Source organism: Mus caroli, unplaced genomic scaffold (assembly GCF_978045245.1).
Source record: "Mus caroli unplaced genomic scaffold, Mus_caroli_1 scaffold_1, whole genome shotgun sequence".
NCBI lineage: Eukaryota > Metazoa > Chordata > Mammalia > Rodentia > Muridae > Mus > Mus caroli.
The window spans coordinates 33400888-33426788 of NW_028227256.1; the positions used below are offsets into that span (position 1 = coordinate 33400888).

Consider the following 25901-nt stretch of genomic DNA (forward strand, 5'->3'; position numbering starts at 1 on the left):
GAGCTCGAGCAGGGCCTAGGGCAGGCTCTGTGCTGATTATCTGCTGTCCCCACAGACCGGTCCCCAGCCCACCCAACTCCACTCAGCCGCTCAGCCTCCCTCAGTTACCCGGACCGCAGCACAGACTTGACGTCCTCCTCCCTGGCAGGCAGCAACCAGTTTGGCAGCTGCATTCTGGGTCAGTATGTCTCTGACTTCAGTGTGCGGGCTCTCACAGACCTGCAGTACATTAAGGTAAGCGCTTCTCATTTCCCACCTCTGCTGGCCCACCTCTCGCACTTACATGGCTCCGTTCTGGAGGCAGTGTGGCTACTCTAAACCCGAGTCTCTTACCTGCCAGGCCAGCACGGCACCACAGAACTACATTCCCCTTTTGCTTTGTAGTTTTGTTTTCTTGAGACACAGAGTGCCTGTGTAGGCCAGGCTGGCCACAAGCTCTGAAAACCACCTGCTGCAGCCTCCTGAGTGCTGGGATTCCGGACATTTACCCTCACGCCTGGCCTACAACAATTTAATGATAATGATGATGATGGTGATGGTGGCGTATATCCGAGTGTGTGTGTGTGTGTGTGTGTGTGTGTGTGTGTGTGTGTAGGTAGGTAAGTGAAAAGAAAGAGCAGAGTTTTCTCTGTTCACTTTTATGTGGGTTCTGGGGATTGAATGAACTTGGGCGCCCAAGCCTGTGTAACAGGTGGGTTTACCTAATGATCCCTCTTGCTGGTCCCTAGAAAGAACACTTTTTCTTCCAGCTCTTTTAGAAGACCCCACCTGGTCACATCTCTCCCGGCCAGGTCTAGCTGAGTCTTCACATCTTACACTCCTTTTCTCTCTCTCTCCTCCGTCCTCTGCAGATCACAAGGCAGCAGTACCAGAATGGACTGATGGCCTCCCGCATGGACAACAGCCCCCAGCCTGCCTTGGATGGCTGTGCCACCTGCTCAGAGAACTTTACCGAGAGGCCTGAGCTGCCCCCGGTGGACGAGACCACGACTCTTCTCAATGAACGCAACTCGTTGCTGCACAGAGCCTCCGAAGAGGGCGCCATCTGACAGGAGGGCCCGGGGACTCCCGCCCACCCTGCGGGGGTCTCCCCAGTGGGCCCACATGAAGTCAGGAGCCTGTTAGGCTAGAAGGGGTGCAGGTAGATATCCTGCATGACTGAGCAACCAGACATCCCTGTCGAGGGGCTCTAGCTGCAGATGGGGACCTCTGAACAGCTCTGACATGATGCCTGCCCCGCCCAGCTAGTGAGCAAAGGCTGTTGGGTTGGGTTTTTTTTTTTTGTTTTGTTTTGTTTTTTTTTTTGTTTTTTTTTTTAAACACTGAGAGAAGTTTTAAGCTAGGCTCATTGCTCCTCTTTTAAAAAATATCATTTGGGGAAGGGAAGACAGGGTTAAGGAACTTTATGTAAAAAAAAAAAGAAATTTTTTTTTTCCAAGAAGCCCCACAAACTTTAAAAGGAGAGGAGGGTTCCTCACCCCAGGAAGCAATGGCCATAGCCTATTTCCAGCTGAGACCTTGCAGCCTGTGTCTGTCACTCTAGGAGGCACTCTTCTGCAGCAGTGGGGGCCTGGAGCCCACAGGAGGGGCTTCCTGGGAGGATAATGACATCAACTGCGGGACACGCGGGCTGAGGTCATAGAGAAGTGCTGAGCAACGCATCAGGGATGCGATGACCCCGGCCTCGGAGAGGAATACATCTGTCTTTAACTGCCAGATCCAGTGATGATCTAGACGCCTGCTCAGGGGCTCTCCTAGAGAGCTCTGGCTCTCAGCTACCCCTTTGGCCAGTTTTCTCCTGGAAGGGTCTGGCTCCAAGAGTTGGGCGTGGTCTTTGGCTCTGCAGTTGCCTATCTGCTTCCTGGCTATGGCTTCACTCTTACCAAAGGTTTTCTTTCAGAGGGGGAGCATCAGCATTAGCAGTGACTTGCTGGGCACTGCTTGTGGTTTCAGGCTGAGGCTGATGATAGGAAGATCTGTGTCAGCAGTTATTCCTACCCACTCACCTGCAAGGAGAGTCAGGACTCAGCAGTCCACCCAGCAAGCTTCCTTTCCTGACTTATCCCTCTCCTGGTCCCTCGGGGGACTGAAAGCCACCAAAGCTGGGGCGTTGTTCCCTTGCCTGCATAGCTAGCTAAGGATCCTTGAGCTCACTCCCACTTAAGGACCTGCTATGAGAGGGCAATGCTAAGCTTGGGCTCAGGCTGTTGGCACTGCAGAGCAGTCCTACCCCAGTGCCACCTGGGAAACCTGAGTAGACTCAGGCCATGGGGCAGAGCTGCACATGTCTCTTGTAGGGAGGCTGGAGGACCAAGGGCCGCATCTATTGTTGGGATGGATGGAGCTGGAGTATCAGAGCCAGGCGAGCGGGAGCACGGGCGAGCGGGAGCACGGGCCATCTGTGTTTATTCTTTCACTCCTTTCCTCAGCCAGTGGAGTCCTGTCACCCCATGTACTCTGCTGTCTGTGTGCCCAGAGAATCCTAACTCGTAGGATGCACCAGGGTGCCCTATACCCCTGGCCAACCTGAGGTCTCTTCCACTCACAGAATTTACTCCGAGAAGCCTGGTGACAGTGGCTCTCAATGATAAGGGAAAAAGGCATCAGACCTCTAGTTCGTTAGGAAACTCTTAGTTCTCTGTAGGTGCAGCATGCTCCCAGGTCTCTAGACAAGGTGCCTAGCTGTGTTCCTGAGAGACCTAAGTGCCAGGTAGAGCAAAACCACGTGGTGGGTGTGAGGCAACCGTAGCAGGTGCGCACACTTCCACAGCTACCTCTCTGTATCCAGTCACCACCTACAGACAGGCTCCACCCATCCCCACCCCTCCCCTCCTCATTTAGAATCACTTCTTGCAGAGGGTCATAATTGTTTCCAAATATTACTGGTCTGATGACTTCCTCCTCCCGGTGCAATTTTTCACTTCCTCTTCCAGCCTCTGGTTCCTGGGCAGAGCCATACCCTGGAACTGGCCCAGTCTGCATGTCTTCCCAGCAGAGGAGGACTCCGCAGACAGCATCCAAGTGGGTGGGCAAGTCACAGCCGCCATAGCAGATGACTCCTATTTATTTTGCATTAAGATTTTAATTTGTATATTTTTGTGATTTATTTTGGCATTGTTATGAGTTTGACTCTCGGGGAGTTTTGTTGTTATGACTCTTGTGTCTTTTGTCACAAAACAATGATAATATTTGCTAAACAATATATGGACTTTATTTTTGATTGGTAATAAAAAATGAAATGTATATAAGTTTTGGTGAGCATATAACTCTGGTATTTTGATTCTGGACTATTTGCTGTATATTGTAGAGACAGAAGTGACTAGCTGTCACTTGTGACAGGACAAGGGCAGTTGAGTATTGTAGAACCATTTGGAAGGGAAATACAAGAAGAACTGTAATTTACAAAGTATATATAATCAAGGCAGTTGTCACAGGAGTTGTGGAGAGGCAGGTGCTGGCAGACATGCAGGGCAAATAAGTCAGATGTCATAGGATTCTGTTAGTGAGTGTTGGAATGGAGCAACCAATGAACAAATAGCCCTCCTTCCGCTCTGGGGGCTGAGGGCTGTTTGGGCTCCATGCAATAGTAGGATGGTGTCGTTTCACAACACACAGAAACGACTTTGTCTATGTCGATGGCTTTGGGGGTTGGAGTGTCCATCTGAAATGGCAGACCTAAGGTTTCCTTGCTGTGCTGCCTGGGTTATCGCTCAGAAGCTCAGCTGTGGAACCCTTTGGTGGCAAGCACACATGCTGAGAACTAGCATGTGCAGTCCTGGGCGCCAAGGCTGGAGAACCCAGCAGGGCTGGAATGGGAAGTTGTTTTATTTGTGCTTGGTAGAGGGTCTCGGTGTGGAGCCCACGTTGGTCTCATGTGGTGGTGAGCCACTGTCTCTAGCTCCTGGGTGCTGGCGTCACAGGCATGCACCACCATGTTGCGTTTGTTTGAGACAGGGTTTCTATTACGTACCTCTGGCTGTCCTGGAACTCGCCCTGTAGACCAGGCTAGCTTCAAACTCAGAGATTCACCTGCCTCTGCCTCCCAAGTGCTGGGATTCGAGACGTACGCCGCCACGCCCAGCCCTGGTTGGTAACGTTGTTTTTGAGCTGGCTGGTCTCCATTTGCTTTCCTTTCTTCCAGTACCCTGGGTAAGCGGTTCGTGCTGGCACGTGTCATCTCAGCACACAAGAGACTGAGGCAGTAGCATCGTGAATTTGAGGCCAGCCTAGGCTACAAAGGAAGGCCCTGCCATCAGGGGAAAAAGAGCACTTGGGTAGGCAATGGAGAGAATACCCCAAATGAAAGGCTAACGTAGAAATGTGTGTACAGGGGTGGGATGAAGTTGGAGCCGTCTGTTGCCCATCACAAGTGTGTTTGGTGCTGAACCCCTGCGACATACCAGCTGCTCTAGCTTTGTGGGGAAGAGAGCATTGTCCGAGGCCTTTGCCCCTCCTGTCACTTCTCTCTGGGACATTTCTTCCCAGACCTTATAAGGCTTGCCCCTCATATCAACCTCTGTTCAAATGTTCCCTCCTTGATTACCTCCATCTCAGTTAGCATCATCTCCTCAATGTTTCCTCGTCCTCTCCTTATAACACTTCCAACCAGGTCTTTTTTTTAATTTTTAATATTTTTTTATTATATATTTTCCTCAATTACATTTCCAATGCAATCCCAAAAGTCCCCCATACCCACCCCCAACCAGGTCTTAAAATGTTTCCTGGTATCCCAGCATTGGTTATGAGCACCATGAGGGTGGAAGCTGTTGTCCCTGCCAGAGTTCCAGCCTTTGGGAAGTTACCTGCCCCGCACACACTCAGTGTAGGAAATGCTTGTCACATGAGCAAATGAAGATCACACGGAGCTAAGATGCACAAACTAGCCAGGGAGATCATACCTTGCCCCCATTTATGAGGTTTTTGCTTTGTTACATTTTTTTAAATTATTATTTTAAAATTGATTTTTGGCCAGGCAGTGGTGGCACATGCCTTTAATCCCAGCACTTGGGAGGCAGAGGCAGGCAGATTTCTGAGTTCAAGGCCAGCCCGGTCTACAAAGTGAGTGCCAGGACAGCGAGGGCTACACAGAGAAACACTGTCTCGAAAAAAAAAATGTTTGTATGTGTATGTTTGCATGTATACACCCACGTATGCCATGTGGGATGTGTGGATTCCAAGGACATGAGTTGACTCTCTCCTCCCTTTGCATGAGTTTCAGGGTTTGAGCTCTAGTTACCAGGCTGGTACAGCAGGCGCCTTCACACCCTGAGCCATCTCACCAGCCTGTGTTTTGTTTAATACACCGTCTCTGTATAGCCCAGGCTGGCCCTGGAATTTCAGTTACTGAGTGTGTTCTTGCCGGCGGGGACAAAAGCTCGGGATAAGTTACCTAACTGCCTCTGCCTCCTGGGTGCCAGGATTATATAGTAGTCACGACTTTTAAATAATAAAGATTATTTAATAAATGTCTTGATTTAAAAATAAGAGATGCTCTGGCCTAGGTGGCCACTAAGGGAAATGTCCCAGGGAGCACCAGCGAGAAACCTAAGTGCAAGTCAAGCATCTCCATTGAAGTTGCGACAAACCAGAAAGGGAGGAAGAACGCTCTGGACCGAAAACGGCCACTCCAGCAGCCTGCATTCTTCATGGGCTCAGACACAGACAGTTTAAAAGACCATCTGCTGTTTTCGACATTTTACTCAATCTTCTTCCACTCAAGGTTTGTGTTGTTGTTGTTTTTAAGATGTATTTATTTTATTTATATGAGTACACCGAAGCTGTCTTCAGACACACACCAGAAGAGGGCATTGGATCCCCATTACACATAGTTGTGAACCACCATGTGGCTGCTGGGAATTGAACTCAGGACCTCTGGAAGAGTAGTCAGTACTCTTAACTGCTGAGCCATCTCTCCAACCCTCACTCAAGGTTTTTAGTCTCAAAACAAAAGTAGAGAGAGAAGAAAAGTCTCCTGAGCCCCTACTTCCTTTCCTGCAGGCTGTCCCTTGCCGGCCGATGGCTTCCAACACACGATTCATTGCATGCACACCATCTGTTCGGTCTCAGCGTCAGCATTTTATCTTGACTCGGAGAAACGGTGAAAACTAAAGGTTGTATTCACTCTACAGCTCTGGGACTTTTGTCCTTAAAGGCAGCAAGACAGGGGACTGGTGAGATGGCTCAGTGGGTAAGAGCACCCGACTGCTCTTCCGAAGGTCCAGAGTTCAAATCCCAGCAACCACATGGTGGCTCACAACCATCCGTAACGAGATCTGGCGCCCTCTTCTGGAGTGTCTGAAGACAGCTACAGTGTACTTACATATAATAAATAAATAAATCTTTAAAAAGGAAAACACTAGAGGCAAAACTTCCTGTGGCATATAGCATTGTTCGGATAATAAAAAACGGGAGCAAAGATGTGACTTGCCAGCCACCATTCTGAGTTTACAATGTAGAAGAGTCACTGCCAACTTTGTAAAGACTTTCAGGGGGGCTTTGCTTAGTTCTTGTCTGTGTGTGTGTGCACACAGGATTCCTTGGGGCTGGAGATACAGGTGGTGGTAAACCACCTAAGTAGAGGTACTGGGAACCACACGAGGCTCCTCTGGAAGAGCAGCATGTACTCATACCCATGTAATCACGGAGCAATTTCTCTCCTTGTTTTGATTTTGAGACAGGATCTCACTATATAGCCCAGGCTGGCCTCTGCTGGGCTCACAGACATGCTGCTCCACCATGCTACAACAGAGATTTTCACCATCTGTTTTCCCTCCTGGTCTTTCCTCAAGGGCCTGTTTTTGCACATTATCTTCTGCACAACAGAACAACAGGACATTTAGGGAGAAAGTAGAGAGAGAGAAAAAAAAAAGGGATACCCATAGAGAAGCTAATCCCATAAAGACCACATACAATGAACGAAGAACGCTCCATCTGATCATGCAGGTGTCTTCCAAAATAAGGACAAAAAGAACCCTCTCGAACAGCTTTCTCAGCCCGAGGAATCAGAATAAACTGCAGTTGTGAAGCTAGCATGTATGGAAATTCCTAACAGCTGCTATCTCCCTGCATGGCTGAATGACCCGAATGTCAGGTGCATGTCAGAAACCAAAGGCACACAGAATCTGTCTCTAAACATCGTTTTATTGTAAGCTTAATTACATGAAACAAGTGTGAAGACTCAAAGAAACAGATTTTTCTAGGTTTGAGTTATTTACTATGGACCTTCCTGTCAAGGCATCCTCCTCAAAAGCAGGTGTCTGTCTTGATATCCATAGAGCTCAACGCAAAGCTAAGAGACTTTAGCTTTAAAACAAACCAATAGAGCTGGTTGAGGTTAAGAATGTGTGCTGAGGACCGACCAGAGTTCAGTTCCCAGCACAGCTTCCCATTAGCTTGGAACTCCAGCTCCAGGGGGAATCCGACGCCCTCTTGCGTCTGCCCAAAGCACTGCCTTCGCAAGCGCAAACCCACATACAAATACAAATGGTAAGAAAATGTTTTAAACAAACGACTCCAGGTTTCCCTGTGCCCATTCCCTGGCTCTTATTCAGCTCTTAGCCTTGCGGGCCAGAGGGTTAATGACCTTCCTTTGCTCGTCCACACGCGCCGGGGACGCTGAGGCCGTCCTAGACGGCCGCTCCGCGTCCTCCCTTGCCTGCCGAGCCCCACGCCCCTCCGGCCCGCCCCGCCCCGCGCCGCTTGTTTACTCCCCGACGCAGCCTAGTTCTCTCCAGAGCCCGCCCCCGCTAGCCGCTTATTGGTCAAAGTGACGCGGAGGCCCGCGCCGATTGGCCGCAACAGCAGAGGCGCGGGTGAGTGGGGTAGGCTGCGCCCGAGGCCCAGAAGGGGTAGCAGGCCATGGCGGCGGCTGCTGCGGCTGTGGTGGGTTGGTTGGGCTGGGTGCTTGCCGCGCTCTGTCTGGGCAGCACCGCAGGGGAGGCGGCGCCGGGCGCGGGACTGCTGAGCTTCTGCACGGAAGAGGACGGCGCGCCAGGCGCGGGCTCCCTGCGCGGAAGGGCAGCGCCGGAGGCCACTTTGTGCTTGCGACTCTTTTGCTCCGGCTTGGCCAACAGCTCCTGGACCTGGGTAGCCGCCGAGGGCGCAGGCTGCCCCGAGGGCGGGCGGGCCACGGAGCCCGAGGAGGCGACCGCCCCGACGGGCGAGTGGCGCGCGCTGCTGCGCCTGCGCGCCGAGGCCGGCCACCCGCGCTCCGCGCTGCTGGCGGTGCGCGTGGAGCCGGGTGGCGGGGCCGCGGAGGAGGCGGCGCCGCCCTGGGCGCTGGGGCTGGGGGCGGCCGGGCTGCTGGCCCTGGCGGCCGTGGCGCGCGGCCTGCAGCTGAGCGCGCTGGCGCTGGCGCCGGCCGAGGTGCAGGTGCTGCGCGAGAGCGGCTCGGAGGCGGAGCGCGCGGCGGCGCGGCGCCTGGAACCCGCGCGGCGCTGGGCCGGCTGCGCCCTGGGCGCGCTGCTGCTTCTGGCCAGCCTGGCGCAGGCGGCACTGGCCGTGCTGCTGTACGGGGCGGCGGGCCAGCGCGCCGTGCCCGCCGTGCTGGGTTGCGCGGGGCTGGTGTTCCTGGTGGGTGAGGTGCTGCCGGCCGCGGTGAGCGGACGCTGGGCGCTGGCGCTGGCGCCGCGCGCGTTGGGCCTCAGCCGCCTGGCGGTGCTGCTCACCTTGCCGGTGGCGCTGCCGGTCGGGCAGCTGCTGGAGCTGGCAGCGCGGCCGGGGCGTCTGCGGGAGCGCGTGCTGGAGCTGGCGCGCGGCGGCGGCGACCCCTACAGCGACCTCAGCAAGGGAGTGCTGCGCTCCCGGACCGTGGAGGACGTGCTCACGCCGCTCGAAGACTGCTTTATGCTGGACTCCGGCACTGTCCTAGACTTCGGCGTCCTCGCCAGCATCATGCAGAGCGGCCACACACGCATCCCAGTGTACGAGGAGGAGCGCTCCAACATCGTGGACATGCTCTACCTCAAAGACTTGGCCATCGTTGAGCCCGAGGACTGCACACCGCTCAGCACCATCACCCGCTTCTACAACCATCCACTCCACTTTGTCTTCAACGATACCAAACTGGACGCTGTCCTGGAGGAGTTCAAGCGAGGTAAGGGGACGCCCCTGTTAGAAAGGCCCCAGAAAGTAATGGCCTTGTACCTGAGAATGACCTTTGGAAATATTTAAAGACCCACCTTTTAGAAGCGGAAGGAAGTGCTATGGGAGTCTGATGCGGGAGGATCGGAAGGTGGTTACCCTGTTTGTTAAATAGAAAATTAAAAAAAAAAGTTGGGGATGTAGCTCAGTGCTTGCCTAACATACATGAAGCCCTGACCGTTCCCCAGTACCACATAAACCCAAGCAGTGGCCTACCTACTTAGAAGGATGGAAACCGGCCTGGACTAAAGATTCTGTCTCAAAAGTAAATGAATGAATAAGAAGATCCGTTGGCAGGCAGCAAGCATGCCTACTTGGCTCTGATCCCAGAGGTTTCCTTCTCCTGGGCAGTATGTGCACTTGGACTTCCTAGTTGCCTCAGATCCTCGGATAGTAACTAAGATGATGTCAAGAGGGTTAGGTAACTGGAAGCTGTTGTCTTTGCATTTTTAGCATTAAATTAGCTGGACCTGTAATGGTTCCTGGCCCTTTCAGATTGTGGGATTAGAAAGGACTCATATATACTTCCTGTGGGTACTGAGAGAACTTCCATTTTAATGTCATTGAAAGCAACTCATGAATAATGATTTAATTTTCCTTCCTGGCTTTTTTCTCCCTAAATTTTTTTTTGAGATTTTTATTGTTATGTTTATGAGTGCCTGTGTTGTTCCTCATGCATGCAGTGCCTATGGAAGCCAGAAGAAGGCGCTAGGTTCCTTGAGACTGGAATTACAGCCAGCCACCCTGCTGGTCCTGGGAACTGAACCCTGCACCCTCTGGTGCTCTTGGTAGCTGAGCCATCTCTCCAGCCTCCTCTCTTTCATTTAAATTGTTTTTCAGTGCATGTCAGCTACCTGCTCTTCCCTAACCCCATCTCCAGTTCCAGTCTCCCCTTTTTTGCCTTAATGTCACTCCTTTCATTCTGTTTGAGCAACCCCTATTTTTTTTGTTGTTGTTGTTGTTTTTTGTTTTTGTTTTTTTGAGACAGTGTTTCCCTGTGTAGCCCTAGCTGTCCAGGACCTCAATCTGTAGACCAGGCTGGCCTCAAACTCAGAAATATGCCTGCCTCTGCCTCCTGAGTGCTGGGATTAAAGGCAGCGCCATCACTGCCTGGCGATCAGCCCTTTTTTGTTTTTTAAGATGTACTTATTTTCTGTGTGGGTTTTGCCTGTGTGGGTTTATGTACACTGTGTGTATGTCTGGTGCCTGAGACAGTGAGAAGAGGGCTTCAGATGCCCTGGAACTGGAGTTATAAATGGTTGTGAGACACCGTATGGGTGCTGGGAACAAAACCCAGGTCTTCTGCAAGAGCAAATATATGTGAACATCTAAAGTTGAAAGTACAAACTATGAGCCGCTCCACATGTTAAAATGTGGACCCCTAGGGGACAGGTGGCACACACATTCAGTTCTAGCACTTAGGAAAGCAGAAGAGGGCGGATTTCTGAGTGCACGAACACCCAGGGCTGTCTTGAAACAAAAACAAGGTGTAGGCTCCTCTATAGCACTCCATGCTCCTCCTTGGGCTGCTTTGCAGAGCCTGGGAGCTCCTGCGCACCAGATGCGCACCAGACGTGCTTCCTTGGAGTGGAGTGTGGATGTGCACCAGGGCTCTGGCTGGATTGGGCTGCATGATAGGGTGTAGCAAATGGAGCAAGCCCCCCCTGAAGTGGGTCTTAAGGCCCCAGGGCCTGTCAGTGATTTCTTGGACAGTCACTGCAAGAGGCAGCTCTCTGTGATGTGATGAGCTCGCTGCTCTTGTATTGAACTCAGCGTGTGCCAGGCTCTTGACGGGCACCCTGCATTCCCAGTCTCCCTTGTCTTTGCAGGAGACCTGTATGTAGATCATGAATAAGTGAACGGGAGGCTTAAGTGGGCAGCTCTGATTGTGTCTGACCTCTCAGGTGTGTCCTGGCTTTATCCTAGATCTTGGTCCTGCAGACTCTTTCTAGGGAGTGAGTGATAGTATAGTGTCTGGGCTGTTGTCACCTCTCGCAGAGTGGGAGCCAGCCCTGCCTACTTGGAGTTCCCAGGTCCTAGGAAGACCGCTGTTAGTTTATCAAAGAAGAGAGAGAGACTGAGGTCTGGGGTGCTTGTCAGTCTAGTGACACCTTCCTGGGAGATGGTGTTTGTTAGTGCCCAGCAAACTAGCCTTTTAAGGGTGCCCCTGGACAGATAGGGTCCATCTCTTCCAGAATCCTCATAAGCCTTCTGTTAGGAGAGGAGTATAAGGACCATCGCTGTCCCTTTGATGCTTCAGAGTCTCTTTAGGTTTCTCAGTCTCATGGAGGACAATGGTGTACGCTTTGCCGGAGCAAGTTCTGGTTGACCTGTATCAATAGGAAAGACACGTCCCTCCCCAGCTGAGGACAGAGGCAGGAGGAGTGTGAGTTTGAAGCCACGTGGCATTGGGGAGGGGGATGAGCAGGGGAGGTAGTCATCATAGTGTCCCATTCCTCTGCAGCTCAGGTTAGGGCGGTGGAGGGGCGAGGGGCATCCCTGTCTGGAGAGAGCTGAATTTAAGCTTGGTGTGAAGGACGACACAGATGAGAGCTGTTTCTCACTGCAGACCCTTAGTTAAAAGTGTTCACAGACAAAAAAAAAAAAAAAAGCCGGGCATGGTGGCGCATGCCTTTAGTCCCAGCACTTGGGAGGCAGAGGCAGGTAGATTTCTGAGTTCGAGGCCAGCCTGGTCTACAAAGTGAGCTCCAGGACAGCCAGGGCTACACAGAGAAACCCTGTCTTGAAAAAAAAAAAAAAGTGTTCACAGAGGGAAGATGAGTGGAGCCCTTGTGTGTCACCTTGTAGACATGGGGTGGGTCATTTGATCAGCAGGGCTGTGAGCCAGGAGCACTGCCTCGGTGTTTGATTTTTGGAGACAGGGTCTCATTGTGTGGCTTTGGCTCCCTTGAACCCAGATCTTCCTGCTTCCACCACCCAAGCGCTTGCGCTAAAGTGCTCAGTGCGTCCCACACGTAGAGTGTCTGGTTTTTACTGATCGGTGGCTGATGTGGACACCAGTGACTCAGGGAAGTCAGGTCAGGTGCCACATTGGCCTGAGGAGGTGACCCAGGGAGGTGTTAGGATGTGGGATTTAGGAACTGTGCTGTGCTTGGCTTAGGACTGTGCAGCCAGAGGTTGTATTGGAGGGTGCCTCAGAGTCTTCCCGTGTGATTGTGTTTTGGCTTCCTTAAGGGCTGGAGCCAGGAGCAGGTGAATATTTTCTTACATTGGAGTGTGCATACCAAGGGGTAGATTCTTTACAGGCCTCTGATAGCTACTGCAAACAGTGTCAGGCTAACTAATCTATCTCCAGAGCTACAAGAGTGGTACAGAAAGCAGGGGAGCACAAAGCATGCAAGAGGATGGGGCTGGAGAAGTTGGCCGGGAGCAGGTTGGACTGTGGAAGGAAGGAGGAGTCTCAGAATGTCCTGAAAGCTAAGGAGATAGATGGCTTTGTAAGAGAGGGGTGGGGTGGGGGGTGGGGGGTATAAGGAGAGGTTAGCAGCGGGATGGCCTTGGCTTTTTCCTTCCAGGTGCCTGGGAGGAAGCCCAGAGCCAGGTACATGTCAGTCAAGCACTCTGCCATGGCGGTTTTGCCCTTGCTCTTTGGTCCTGGGGCTGAGGAGGAATTGGGAGAGTGAACATGGGTGGTCTTCATGCACCACAAACGGCTGTAAAGTTGAGCCCAGGTAGCAGTGGACTAGCACAGGACCAAAGGATGGAGGATGTGTGGCAGGGCAGAAACCTCTGCACTTGGGTTTTAGGATAGGAAATTGAGCTGGTTCCACTCAACATGTCAACAGGAAGAAAATGTCACCAATGGGTCCAGCCACGGTGTAGGGGCTTCAGATTTAGGGTGGGTGGCCTCTGAAGAACCAAGCATTCCGATGCTGAAGGGCTTGGGGTTAAATGCCTCACTGTTTAAAGGGACTGTTCTAGAAGCTGCTCAGTGACTGCCTTCTAGAAGAAGTGGGGTCCTTTCTGTCCCCTTTGACATCCTCAGTCGTGTGGTGAGTGAGGAGCCTCCTTGGCCTCTGCATTTCTATGTGTGGGTCCTTTTCCTCCCAACCCCTTCATACTTTTCTCCTCTTAAGGACAAAGGACAAAGCCGGGCAGTGGTGGCGCACGCCTTTAATCCCAGCACTTGGGAGGCAGAGGCAGGCGGATTTCTGAGTTCGAGGCCAGCCTGGTCTACAGAGTTAGTTCCAGGACAGCCAGGGCTATACAGAGAAGCCCTGTCTCGAAAAACCAAAAACTAAATAAATAACAAAGGACAGCCATGCTGTGATGGCACACACCTTTAATACTGGCACTTGGGTGCAGAGACAGGTGAATCTGTGAATTTGAGGCTAGCCTGGTCTACAAAGCAAGTTCCAGGGCAGCCAAAGCTATACAAATAAATCCTGTCTCAAAAAAAAAAAAAAAAAAAAAAAAAAAAAAAAAGAAAGAAAGAAAGAAGAGAAGAGAAAAGAAAAGAAAAGAAAAGAAGGAAGGAAAAAAGAAACAGGGCATATATTACAGTCTTCCTGATGTCACAGTCTTTCGATCACTTCCCTCCACTCCCTGCCAAGCATCTGAGTCTGGAGTCTCTGGCTTCTTGTCCCTGCTCCATGTGGTCAGTTGAAACAGCATTAGGTAGGGAATGGTGTCCACTGGGAAGAGGGGCGTCTGGCAGGGCTTACTTTATGCCTGAGAGAGAGAGTGCTTTGGAGCTGCAGTGACTGTGTTTTCTGTAAAGCAATCAACCCCTGCTTTCTTCCCTGCCAGCCCCACAGACCTCTTGAAGCAGAGGAAGGATTAGGGGTAAGCTTTCACTCAGTCTCTGCCTTCACCAGCTTGAGGTATGGTTTACTGTCGTTTGTCAGAAGCCAAGTGATTGTCACAGTGCTGATGAATCAGATCTCAGTTAATGGGAAGAATGTTAGCATGTGATTTTTCTCAGTGTGCACATATACATGGTTGCTTTAGAAGAGATCAAAGGGGCTTGAGGCATAGGTTAGTGCTGGCAATAGTGGGAAAACATGAGGTCCTGGTTTCTGTTCCCAGCAGAGCACACATGCACACACTAACACACACACAAGGTATGCATCATGATAGCTCTCCCAGCCTCCAAATAACTGTTTGAGCCTGCTAACGAAAGTGAATATAGAGCCTTTGGTCTGGTTATTTTAGCCTCTCATGGCAGTCATAGCTGTGGGTCTTCTATGGAGCTGGCCCAGCCAAACTGTCCATCTGCCCTGGGGGGTGTTCAGTCCTGTCTAGTGGGGACACAATGTTCATGCCTAGAGCCTCCCTTTCTGTTCCCCTGCTGCCTTGGAAAGGCCTCCTGTCCCTTCACACTTTGTCCTATGCTGTAGTCACATGTGTGGGGTCTGCTCCCGTTTATTATTGAATCATCCTGGCACAGCAGGCCACAGAATTGTAAGCCTTTTTCAGAGAAGTCCAGGAGCATAGGAGATGTTGCTCCTTACTGTTAGTGGTACCCAGAGGGACTCACTCTTGCAAGGAGGGAGCTGAGTTGAGGCTTCTCTGGGTGGCCTTTTAGAACCCAGCCTTTGGGTTTGAGAATTCAAAACTCACATGTTGCACTTGTGACCTTCCCTGCCTGGCCTCACGAGTTTGTGTCCTGTGGCAGATCAGCCCAAGTGGGAATGGCGCCTGCCTGCTAGCTCCGGCCAGCCCCAGCACTAGCAGCAAGGATTGGAGGGAATTTAGAAACCCAGCAGGCACTCTGACTCAGCAGTTATCAGGGGGTCCCTGCAGGCTGCAAATAAGTGTCCCTCCCACAGGCAAGTCCCACCTGGCCATTGTGCAGAAGGTGAACAATGAGGGCGAGGGCGACCCCTTCTATGAGGTGCTGGGCCTGGTCACCCTGGAGGACGTCATCGAGGAGATCATCAAGTCTGAGGTCCTGGATGAGCCTGAAGACTACTGTGAGTTTGACAGCTGCTTCCCTCTACCTCCGAGCCCTTCCAGCAGCCTGAGGGGCATCTGTGCCAGAGGCCTGTGGGTCTTAATGCTGCTGGAAATCGGCTGGAGCTCCAGCCAGACCAGGCCTCCCCTCCTCTGGTATAGGCTGGTGCTGCCCCTCCACACAAGCCATGCAGACCGACGTGTGGTTGAGTTTTGTGGCCCTGTGTGAACAGAAGGCTCTGTAGGCAGCCCTCCATCACTGGAAGAGGCTGCTCTTGGCAGGCCCATGCCTTTTTTCTGCCTTTGCCGAGCCCACATTCCTTTGGGCTTAGCTCCTTGATGCATTCTTTGAATGGGATATGAAGCTCAGTAGTAGAGTATTTGTCTAGCTGGAATGGGGCAGAGTTTGATCACCTTCAGCACACAGGTTTAAAAAAAAAATCCACATTAAAATAAATATTTGAAAAAAGAAATGTTGCTATTGACATTAAACTAAATATTTTTTAAAAAATTCCACATGCCAGGCAGAGGCAGGTGAATCTTTTGAGTTACATGGTAGTTACAAGGCTACATGGTAGACCCTGTCTCCAAAATATACAAATAAATGATTTACTACCAAGCAGGTTGTGGGACCTTTGGTAGCTGGAGCCTCACCTGGCCACTTGGGACCCTGCACTGCTATGTCTGTGTCTTCAGTTCTGTTCCTGGGCTGATGCAGGTCACCAGGGTAGCTGCTGCCCTATCTGTGGGTGATGGTCAAGCAGGCGTATCCTGAGGGGCGTTCTCTTCTGCAACCCTAACAGCAGGAGAGCCAGGCTTCCTCTGGGCGTGGCCAGAATGTGAGCCGTGGCTTCCTCCAACTAGGATTATTGTCTGGGGCATGGCAGCTCAGTGTCTTGAGGAAGCAGTCGCAAGGTTGTTTCCTTAGGGTCCTAGTGATGTCTTCCCTGAAGTCCCTGGACCTTGGGAAGAAGGGAAAATAGGCAGCAGAAGCACTTGCGAGGTTTGTGCTCATTGTTCGGTGCTGACACCTGCCTGCTCACGCCATCTCTTTACTCCCCCAGCAGACACAAAGGTGAGGAAGAAGACTGTCGCCCTGGGAGCTCCTCTCAAGCGAAAGGAGGAATTCTCCTTATTCAAGGTGTCTGATGATGAATATAAAGTAAAAATCTCGCCTCAGCTGCTCCTGGCCACCCAGCGCTTCCTTTCCCGAGGTGAGGGTGAAGGGTGGTCCTTGCCCCTGGTCTCACCACCCAGAGGGTCAAGAAACCACCCAGGCCAGACACCAGGCTCCTAGCGAGCTGGACAGAGCTAGTTGGTGTCTCCTGGTAAGGCGTGTTCTGGGAACCTCATCTGGCTCATGTTGTATGTCCTCTTGGCTCTCTTGTGTGGACTGCCGCAGCCCAGGGGCCACTGGGAGAGCCCAGGAGGCAGCAGGAGGCAGGTGTGATGACAGGCCATTTGGGCCCCAGTGGACACTGTCCCTTTCTCCCACCGTGGGGCAGAGGTGGATGTGTTCAGCCCATTGCGAGTCTCTGAGAAAGTCTTGCTGCACCTGCTGAAGCATCCCAGTGTCAACCAGGAGGTGACGTTTGACGAGAGCAACCGCCTGGCCGCACACCATTATCTGTACCAGCGCAGCCAGCCAGTAGATTACTTCATTCTCATTCTGCAGGTAACCGTGGTTACCCAGGCCTGAAGCCTGAGAGTGATCCAGACATACACCCTTAAACACAGGGGCTGACGGCTTCTCCGTACTCCCCCATGATGGGAGAGATAACCTGTCCACCTCTGTTGTCTTCCCAGGGCAGAGTCGAGGTGGAAATTGGGAAAGAGGGCCTGAAGTTCGAGAACGGAGCCTTCACGTACTATGGAGTGTCCGCCCTGACAGCCCCATCCTCAGGTATGCTTTGGGCCCTTTGGAGCTGAGGGTTGTGGATATGGCTAACAGAACTGCCCTTGATGCTCTGGTGCCATGGCAGGTCTCTGTGTCTGCCCACAGGAACTTCTTGTCACTAGGCAGTGTAGAGGGCAGGCCTGCGTTTCTGCCTTGTTTTTCTTGATCACCCTGTTGATTCCTGCAAACGTCCCAGGGTGGCTCCCCCATCTCCCACATTCCCACCGTCCTCTCTCAATGTTTGTCCCATTGGGTCCCACCGCCTCTATCCTTTCTTCTGCAGCTCACCAGTCCCCAGTGTCTTCACGCCAACTCATCCGCCATGACCTGCAGCCTGAACCAGCCGACGGTACCCGCTCCTGCACGTACTGTCCTGACTACACTGTGAGGGCCCTTTCCGACCTGCAGCTCATTAAGGTGACTGTCTGGGCTGCATGTTGGTGCTCCTTGGCTGCCTTTGTGCCTCCAAGAGGCTAGCCGAGCTGATGAGTGTGAGGCCGGAGATGAACTACTGAGCTGATGAGTGTGAGGCTGGAGAGTGCACTCAGCTAGAGAAACATGCTCGCTCCCTGAGGGGTGGGGCCTCCTGCTCCCCTGCACTGCTGGGCTCTGGGCCTATCTGGAAGCCTTGCATCTCATCTCTCTGTTGGTGATCCTGACACGTGGCCAAAAACCAAAACCCCTTGGCTTGGAGGCTTTTTGCTTTTCACCAGTTTAAAGACCTGCCTGTCGGAGGTCAAAGGCAGGAGCTCGGCTGTCTGTCCCTCATGGAGGCACCTGCTGGGTAATTTCTCTATTCTCTTACTTACCCTCTAGGTCACACGGCTGCAGTACCTTAATGCACTCCTGGCTACCCGAGCCCAAAGCTTGCCTCCATCCCCAGAGAATGCTGAGCTCCAGGCTATCCCAGGCAGCCAGACCAGGCTCCTTGGTGACAAGTCCAGAGAGACAGCAGGTAAGCTCCACACTATGCATTGTGAAATGCTGGGGCCCAGGAGTCGTGTGGAACCCCGCTTCTGCTCCCTGCTTCCCTGTCTTATATCCTTTCTGTTTCTCTCTGCATCCTTTTCCTTCTTTCTATTTGTAGAAACTTGAATTATACCGAATTATAGACCCAACTGGCATTCCAGATAGAGGCCAGCATTTTCTCTCTGTGGCCTCTTAAGAGATGGCATAATTAGTTCTTGATAAGTGGAAAGATGTTCAGTTTAGAAACCTTCAGAAGGTCTAGAGAATCAGGTTTGCCAGGGCCAGGGCACACTTGACTGAGTTGGCACATGTGGACAGGAAGGTCTGTAGAGCTGGGAGCAGAAAGCGCAGGTGGGGAGCAGTTTGCATTGTGAGTAGGCACTGGCCTGCCTCATGGGGTCCATGGTGTGGGCGGTGAAAAGCCAGGGGTTTTCTGTTGTTTCTTGAGTTGATCAGTCCTTAGATAAGGCTCAGGATTGCCAAGCTGAGCCTCAGAAGTATTCTGGAAGGCTGGCCGCCGCCGCCTGTCCCTCACTCCGTTCTGCCACCTGCAGGAGCCAAGTTGTTACCAGGCATTGACTCTGCAAGCACCAGGTTTAGAGCTGACTGTCTCCATGGCAGAGCTGCCCTTCCTGAGAGAGGTGGGATGCTGGGCTTGTCTAGTACATGAGTGCCCGTGGCTGCAGCCTCAGCCTAAGCCTCCAGGAACTTAGGGCTAGGTCACTTGAGATCACAAGCATATTATTACAGTAGAAATTGCTTTCTGAATCAGGTGATACCCAGGTACAAAGGACAGAAACTCATGATTCTGAGCCACAATGATGGCTCGGCCATGGCCTATAGCTCTCGGTGTTCCTGGGGGACAGCCTGTGAGGCAGACCTTGTAAGCCCTGGCTGTGGGCATGGGCCCCCTGCAGTTTCAGAAAGACATGTTTAGAGCATGTTACAGAGCTTCTTGTGAAATACCCCAGAGTAGACGGTCACAATAGCTTTACCGAGACTTGTTTTTAAAACTCAGATGTTTTCTGGCTCCATCCACTACTCAGACGGTACAGACTGTATTCAGTGTGCAGACCTGAGCTGGGAATAGTAGCTCTCCTCTGAGAGTGCTTTCCTCTCCACCCCTCCTCCCCCGCTGTCCTCCTCCTCCTTCCAGGTGCTTGGGGGATTGAACTTAGAGCCTTGCCCACACTCCTACCATTCGAGCTGCACCTCTGGTCTCTGTAGAGATAGATCTTTTTTACTCCTCTTGTCTCTGCCTACTCTTTGGGCTATCCTACAAAAGAGTAATTTTCAGTGGCTTGTGGGCCGTTTCTCCTATGTAACGGTTTATCCACCCGGCTTGCCAACATGATGTTGGCATTTTCACCTAAATACGATCCAGTGCTTGCCCCATTGAGGTTTGCCTAACTCTGCAGCCTTCCTGTGTTTGTCCCTGTCTCAGAGATTAGTGTTACTGCACAGAGCTGGTTTCAGTGGAACACTGATTAAAGTCGTGCAGAGAGACTCAGGCCCTGTGGACTTGGCCTGAGTCCCTGACAGAAAAGTGCCTTTGTTGAAAGGTTTGAAATGTTTGAAAGGTACAAGAACTTTAAATTGCCTTACATCAGGGGTCAGCAAACTGTGGTGCCGGAGCCCGATTTGGCCAGCTGCCTGAGCTTATAAATAAGGTTTTATTAGGGCCTGCCCATCTGTCTGGGTTATGTCTGGCCGCTTCTGAGTGGCAGAAGTGCAGCTGAGTGGTTGGGACAGCTGGTGACTTGCAAAACCTAAACCCTTGGCCCTTTGCCAAGTTTGCTGAGCCCTGGCCTCTGGTTAAGATGGTAAGTCCTCCCCATAGTATGATTGTGGTACTGCTTTCCGGGCAGCCCTGTGGTTGGTGGCGTCCCTCTGTGATCCCAGCAACACTTGTATGGTACAGAGCTCCCCCCAGCCTTCCTCACAGTGTGGAGCTGAGGCGGGTCCCTGCCACTCAACAGTCTGTTTCCTCTTCTCTTTTCTCTGCTCTCTTCAGCCTTCCCAGTTCACCTTTCCCTCTTTGGCACACTTGGAAACTGCAGTTGATAAATGACTGTGGACTAGTGAGCATTTTTTGTTTTAAGAGGACACCAAGGTAAATATCTCCCTCCCCTCCCCTCCCCTTTGCTTTCCTTTCCCCATCCTTTAGCTGTTGGCCGACACTGCGGGCAGCTTCCCAGGCTGGGGTGCGCTTCTCTCACTAGGTGGGAGGAGTTGGAAGACGTATTATATCTTACTTTCCTAGTATTTACTTTTTCTAGAAGACAGGGGGACATGAGACACCTGGTTAGTCCTGGAACAATAGGCTTCCTTGTAGCTGTAGCACAGGGACTCTTGATCATCCACAGGAGGTTCTTTTTGCCCAGCATAGCTGCCTGAGCCTCCTGAAGTAAAGACTGCAGAGCACCCCATAGGTACCATGGCTCATGCATGTAATCTCAGCACCCTGGAGGATGAGGCAGGAGGACTGCCCTGAGTTTGTGGTCACTCTGCACTACATGGTGAATTCCAAGCTGCCCAGCAAGACTTTGTCTCAAAACAAAACAAGGGCTGGCAATATGGCTCTGTGGGTAGAGGTGCTTGTCGATAAGCCTTATGAGCCAAGTTCAGTCCCCAGGACCTAAGAAGATAAGAACTGATTCTCAGAGATGGTCTTCTGACCACCATGCACATCAGGACACACACTTACCCTCATGTGTGTAGTATGTACACAACAAAATCAGTATAAGAGAAGCTGGCTTTGAAGAATGAAATGAATACAATTGAGTCTAAAAGTGTGGTAGTGCACCTTTAGTTCCAGTCCTTAGGAGATAGAGACAGGAGAATCTAGGGTTCAAGGTCTGCCTGCGCTATGTAAGACCTTGTCTCAACCCCTCCTGCCCCAAAGAAGGGAAACAGCACTCCGCAGACCAATGACTGGATAGTCTATAGCCGACCTTTGTCCCTCATGGGTGGCATCTGGCCTTGCAGTGAGTTTCTCTCTTGAAGCCTGCTGACCATGTTCCTAAAGGCTTTGCTGGTTCCCGAGGTGTTCTGAGGCCCATCTGTCCAGGCTGCTGCTCCTTGTCCTAAAGGTTCAGTACTTAGTTTTGCAGAGCCCGCTCCCTTGACAAGTGTGAATGCAATTTTCTTTTCCCCTTTTCCTTAGGGTCCACCAACAGCAGACCCAGCATCCCAGTGGAGGAGAGCCCTGGGCGGAACCCAGGAGTGTAACTGCTTGCCGGACAGCCCCGAGCTGGAAATGGACAAGCGTTTGGGGAGCTGGGAGAGCCGAGCAGGAGCTTCATGCCAGCCTGTCCCTACCTATCCTGGCCACGTTTTAGATGGCCCTTGTAAGCTGTGGGTCCTGAGCCGCCTCGGTGCCAGAGTCTCCAGCCGTCCTGCTGTCCTTGAGGAGATGGGATTGACAAAGCAGCCCTCCAGAAGCCTGTTTCCAAGGGGACAAAAGAAACAGCGTCATCTCTAGTCCCCAGGTCCCAGCTTCCCCGATGCTGTAACAGCACAGTGTGTTTATATGTCTCCCTGAGCCCAGTGCCATTCGGGTACAGCCACTGCCTTTACATGGCCCTGGCCTGTGGTCATTCTGCTTTTGGTTGGCCAACCCTCTGTCAATGGCGCCACTTTCTGAGCAAGCCAAGAGTGCTGAGTTTTGATGGAAGTGTTCAAATCCATGGCCCTGCCGTGTACTTCTTGGCTTCCCCTACAATGCCATATTTTGATTCATGTACCCCAGTTTTTCATGTGCCAAATCTAAGAGCACAGCTCCCCAGTAATCTGTGCCCCGTTCTGCTCCCTCCTGTGGAGGAAGCTCCTCTGGCTCCTTGAGTCACGAGCAGGCTGGCCCAGGGTCGCCTGGCATTTCTTTCCCACTTGGGCACGGCGCCACCACAGTATTGTCGATTTCTGTTTGAGGTCATTTGTGGAAGGCCAAAGGTCAGTGTTGACTGACCCGGGGCCATGGCGCCTGCTATACCTGTCTTGTGCTCTTGCCCTGAGCACCCAGGAAGGTGTGCAGCAGTGTACCATGGAGCAGCAGTCAGTGAAGCGGTTGTAAGCCTGCTATGTCCTTGTCGCTTGCTAAGAAGTCACGGTTTTCTCATATCTCTGAAATACTCAAATTCTGTGCGCTTTTGTCTTTCCAGTGATGTTTTAGAGACACGGGTGGAAAGATTCTGTCTTTCTCTTCTAGTTTACCTATACTTTGCCACAGTTTGAGCTCTGGGACAATAGATTGGGGTGGGAAGGGCGGATTTCTGGAACCATTCTTAAAAGAATGTGGGCCCTTGTGAGACTTGGAAGCTAAGAGAACAGTGGTACGCTTGCTGAAAAAAATACTATAACGGAATGTGCTCTAAGAACAAACCCAGGTTGGAAACAAATACTTTGAATTACCTGTCTCCAAAACAGAATTCTAAATTTCAGCTGAACCTCAGAATCGAGTTAGAACCTTGGATGCCTGTGCTCACCTTGAACTCCCAGGGCTGTGGTCCTGAAGTGGTTTTAACCTCCTAGAAGAGTCCCCTATGCCCTTTACCATTGTCTCCTAATGTTAACGTGTTAGATAACCTTGTTGCATTTACCAGAACTAGAATGTTAAAATTGGAGTACTCAACTGAGGCCTTGATTTAGGTTTCACTTTTTTTTTTTTTTTTTTTTTTTTTTTTGATTTTTGGTAATTGGAATCCAGATGCCAGGATGCACTTGGAGCTGTTGCTTCTTTAGCCCTAACTACAGTAATTGTAGATTCATAGGAAGTGGCAAAGACACAGAGCCCTTGTACCCTCTATCTGGCTTTCCCCAGTGCTCCCATGTCACTAACCATAGTGTGCAGGGCTGTGGGGCTCTGCACTCTGCCACCTCTGTAGACCCGAGTAACTGCTGGAGAATACTAACCCACTGGACTGTCCCTCAGAGCCACCTGCCCCGCCCTAAGCCCTGGGACCATAGACTGTTCCTCAGCTCTGTCATTTTGTCATGTCAAGAATGTCGTTTGAGGGGCTGTGTCGTGTGCGGCCGGACTTTGGGATTGACTTCATTCAGCATAGTGCTCTAGAGGCTGTTCCAGGTCAGTGTGTCAGTGGCTCGCTCCTCCTTGCCAAATGATGTCCCGTGGTGTATTCAGTGTCCTGTCAGAGGACATCTGGGTTATTTGCAGTTTTTGGCCTTTTCAAAATAAAGCTGCTATGAACATTTACGTACAGATACAGTGTGAAGACTGGTGTCCGCCTGGGATGTGCCAGCAACACAGGTGCCATGACGTTTACCTTAAAAAAGAGCCTGCCTGGCCTTTGAGCGGAGCTGTGCACAAGTTTAAATTCCTACAGGAAATGTAGGAATGATCTGGTTTCTCTCCCCCCGACCCCCCAAGGGGCCAATGACCATCAGTCCTTTGCTGTCTGTGGTTCTTGTCTGCTTTTCCTTGGTCTCGTCCATGAGCCTGTTCATGTTTTCAGTTTGGCAACTGGTCTATTCCTTTCCGTGTGTTTGTGCATCTCCACCCCACCCCTGTCTTTTTTTTTTTTTTTTTTTCTTGAGTACTCTTCAGATATTTAGATTACAAAATCCTTCGTTGGACTTTTGGTTTGCAAAGATTATCTGTGTAGTACTATATTCTAGATCTGAATTGTGACCCCAAAGCCTGTATACTAAAGATTGAATCCCTGGGCTATTCTTTTAGGTGGGTCCTCCTGAGTTCATCAGGGCTCTGACCTCTGCCATGTTCTTCCCTCTGTAAAGTGTGTAGTCTAAAGGACTGAGCAGCCACAGGCTCAGTAACATTAACTGTGTTCTCACCGCAAGGTCTTGTACAGGTGGAGGGTTTTTTTGTTTTGTTTTTGGTGTTTTAAGCCAAGAGTTTGTTTGTATAGCCCAGGCTGGCCTCAAACTCAGAGATTCACTGCCTCTGCCTCTCAAGTGCTGGGTCTAAAGGCGTGCTCTGCCACGCCTGGCTCATCTTAAAGGTTTTTGTGATTAAAGTCTCTCTCTTTTTTTTTTGTTTTGTTTTGTTTTTTTCGAGACAGGGTTTCTCTTTGTAGCCCTGGCCATCCTGAAACTCACTCTGTAGACCAGGCTGGCATTGAACTCAGAAATCCACCTGCCTCTGCCTCCCGAGTGCTGGAATTAAAGGCGTGCACCACCACTGCCTGGCCTGATTAAATTCATTTTCATCAATTTTTCCATTGCACTTTTACCATATCTGTCTCAATTGTCTTTCTTCCTAATAGTTTGTTTTACATGTAAGCTTATGGTCCATTTTGAAATGTGGTTTCTTTAAATAAGGCTTGGGTCCTAGCTGGTGTGTGTGTGTGTGTGTGTGTGTGTGTGTGTGTGTGTGTGTGTTGCGTGTCTGTGCTTAGTGCCTGCAGAGGCCAGCAGACGTTGGCTCCTTCTGAACCTGGATCCTTTGGAAGAGCTGGAGGACAACTGGTGACTTGCAAAACTTAAACTCTTGGCCCTTTGCCAAGTTTTCTGAGCCCTGGCCATCGATTCAAATGGTAAATCTTCCCCGTAGTATGTTTGGGTGGATTTGTGTGGCGCCCTGAGTTGTCGGCTAATTCATGTTAGTTTCTGTCTACTGCACTCTAGATCACTAAAGTTGAACCCACTTTGGGTCCCCCCCCTTTCTCATAAACTAGGGTACCAGGCTGGGTGTGGTGGTACATGCCTTTAATCCTAACACTCAGAGGCAAGTGGATCTTTAGTGTTCAAGGCCCACCAGCCTGTTTTACAGAGTGAGTTCCAGGATAAAATCCTGTCTCAAAAAAAAACAAAAACAAAACATGGCCTGGCGTGGTGGCTCACACCTTTAATCCCAGCACTCGGGAGGCAGAGGCAGGAGGATTTCTGAGTTCGAGGCCAGCCTGGTCTACAAAGTGAGTTCCAGGACAGCCAGGGCTATACAGAGAAACCCTGTCTCAAAAAAAAGGGGGGGGGGAGGGGCCAGCCTGTGGGCCAAACTGACCTCACAGTGCCCTGCCTCAGCCTCCCAGATGCTGAGATTACAAGCATTAGACCCATACCTGCCTTTTAGTTCCTTTTTTTTTTTTTTTTTGGTTTTTCGAGACAGGGTTTCTCTGTATAGCCCTGGCTGTCCTGGAACTCACTTTGTAGACCAAGCTGGCCTCAAACTCAGAAATCCGCCTGCCTCTGCCTTTTTAAGTCTCACACAGTTCAACCTAGACAGGAACTCAAAGCAATCCGAGTCCTCTCAAGTGCTGGGATATATATATGAAGGGACCACATGTGGTTCAGATTGGGGTATACACTTGTTTACAAAGTTTAGAATAATTCTGTTTACATCTGGCTTGGGTTTTGGTTAACATCTTGGGGAGAGCTGATATCTTGTGCTTTCTTTCTTTTTATTTGTTTGTTTGTTTGTTTATTTATTATATGTAAGTACACTGTAGCTGTCTTCAGATGTTCCAAAAGATGGTGTCAGATCTCATTACAGATAGTTGTGAGCCATGTGGTTGTTGAAATTTGAACCCAGGACCTTCGGGAGAGCAGTCAGTGTTCTTAACTGCTGAGCCATCTCTCCAGCCCTATCTAGTTTTAAACAGTTGTAATAGAACTATGGTTTTTGTATCTGTGTGTTCACTACTATTAGGGAAGAGATAGATTTTTGTTTGATTTGTATCCTGGGCTATTACGGTACTTCCAACCCACCACCCACCTAGGTAGGATCCCTTATAATTTGTTCAGATTCGTAGATTACGGTGTCTTCAACCAATACTTGGATCTCATCTTCAGGGCTGCTGACCTAATACCATTAGGACTGTTAGAAAGGTCTCACTGAGCCGGGCGTGGTGGCGCATGCCTTTAATCCCAGCACTTGGGAGGTAGAGGCAGGCGGATTTCTGAGTTCCAGGACAGCCAGGGATACACAGAAAAACCCTGTCTCGAAGGAAAAAAAAAAAAAAAGAAAGGTCTCACTGTAGCCCTGGCTGGTCTCGAGCTTACC

General features: G+C 51.0%; 2 protein-coding genes across 5 annotated transcripts in view; both read left to right on the top strand.

Annotated features, from left to right (window-relative positions):
* The window catches only part of Cnnm4 (cyclin and CBS domain divalent metal cation transport mediator 4), a 37839-nt gene extending 34591 nt beyond the window's left edge, over positions 1 to 3248 (top strand). For both annotated transcript variants that reach the window (XM_029480158.2, XM_021165423.2), the window contains 2 exons: positions 56 to 234; positions 852 to 3248. In XM_029480158.2, coding sequence (XP_029336018.2) covers positions 56 to 234; positions 852 to 1049 — 377 coding nt within the window. In that variant the 3' untranslated portion in view covers positions 1050 to 3248. The remainder of the gene's footprint in view (positions 1 to 55; positions 235 to 851) is intronic.
* A 4589-nt stretch (positions 3249 to 7837) lies between these two features.
* On the top strand, positions 7838 to 24134 carry Cnnm3 (cyclin and CBS domain divalent metal cation transport mediator 3). 3 transcript variants are annotated; one of them, XM_021151324.2, is made up of 9 exons: positions 7838 to 9094; positions 14934 to 15077; positions 16122 to 16271; positions 16563 to 16732; positions 16864 to 16960; positions 17238 to 17371; positions 17771 to 17909; positions 19938 to 20036; positions 21090 to 24134. In XM_021151324.2, the coding sequence occupies exons 1-8, from the start codon at positions 7858 to 7860 to the stop codon at positions 19985 to 19987; spliced, it is 2121 nt and encodes a 706-aa protein (XP_021006983.1). In that variant the 5' UTR covers positions 7838 to 7857; the 3' UTR covers positions 19988 to 20036; positions 21090 to 24134. The 3 variants fall into 3 exon arrangements, with proteins under 3 accessions (XP_021006983.1, XP_021006825.1, XP_021006899.1); XM_021151166.2 differs by lacking the exon at positions 19938 to 20036; XM_021151240.2 differs by lacking the exon at positions 19938 to 20036 and having other exon boundaries at positions 16125 to 16271.
* The last annotated feature ends 1767 nt before the right edge of the window (positions 24135 to 25901 follow it).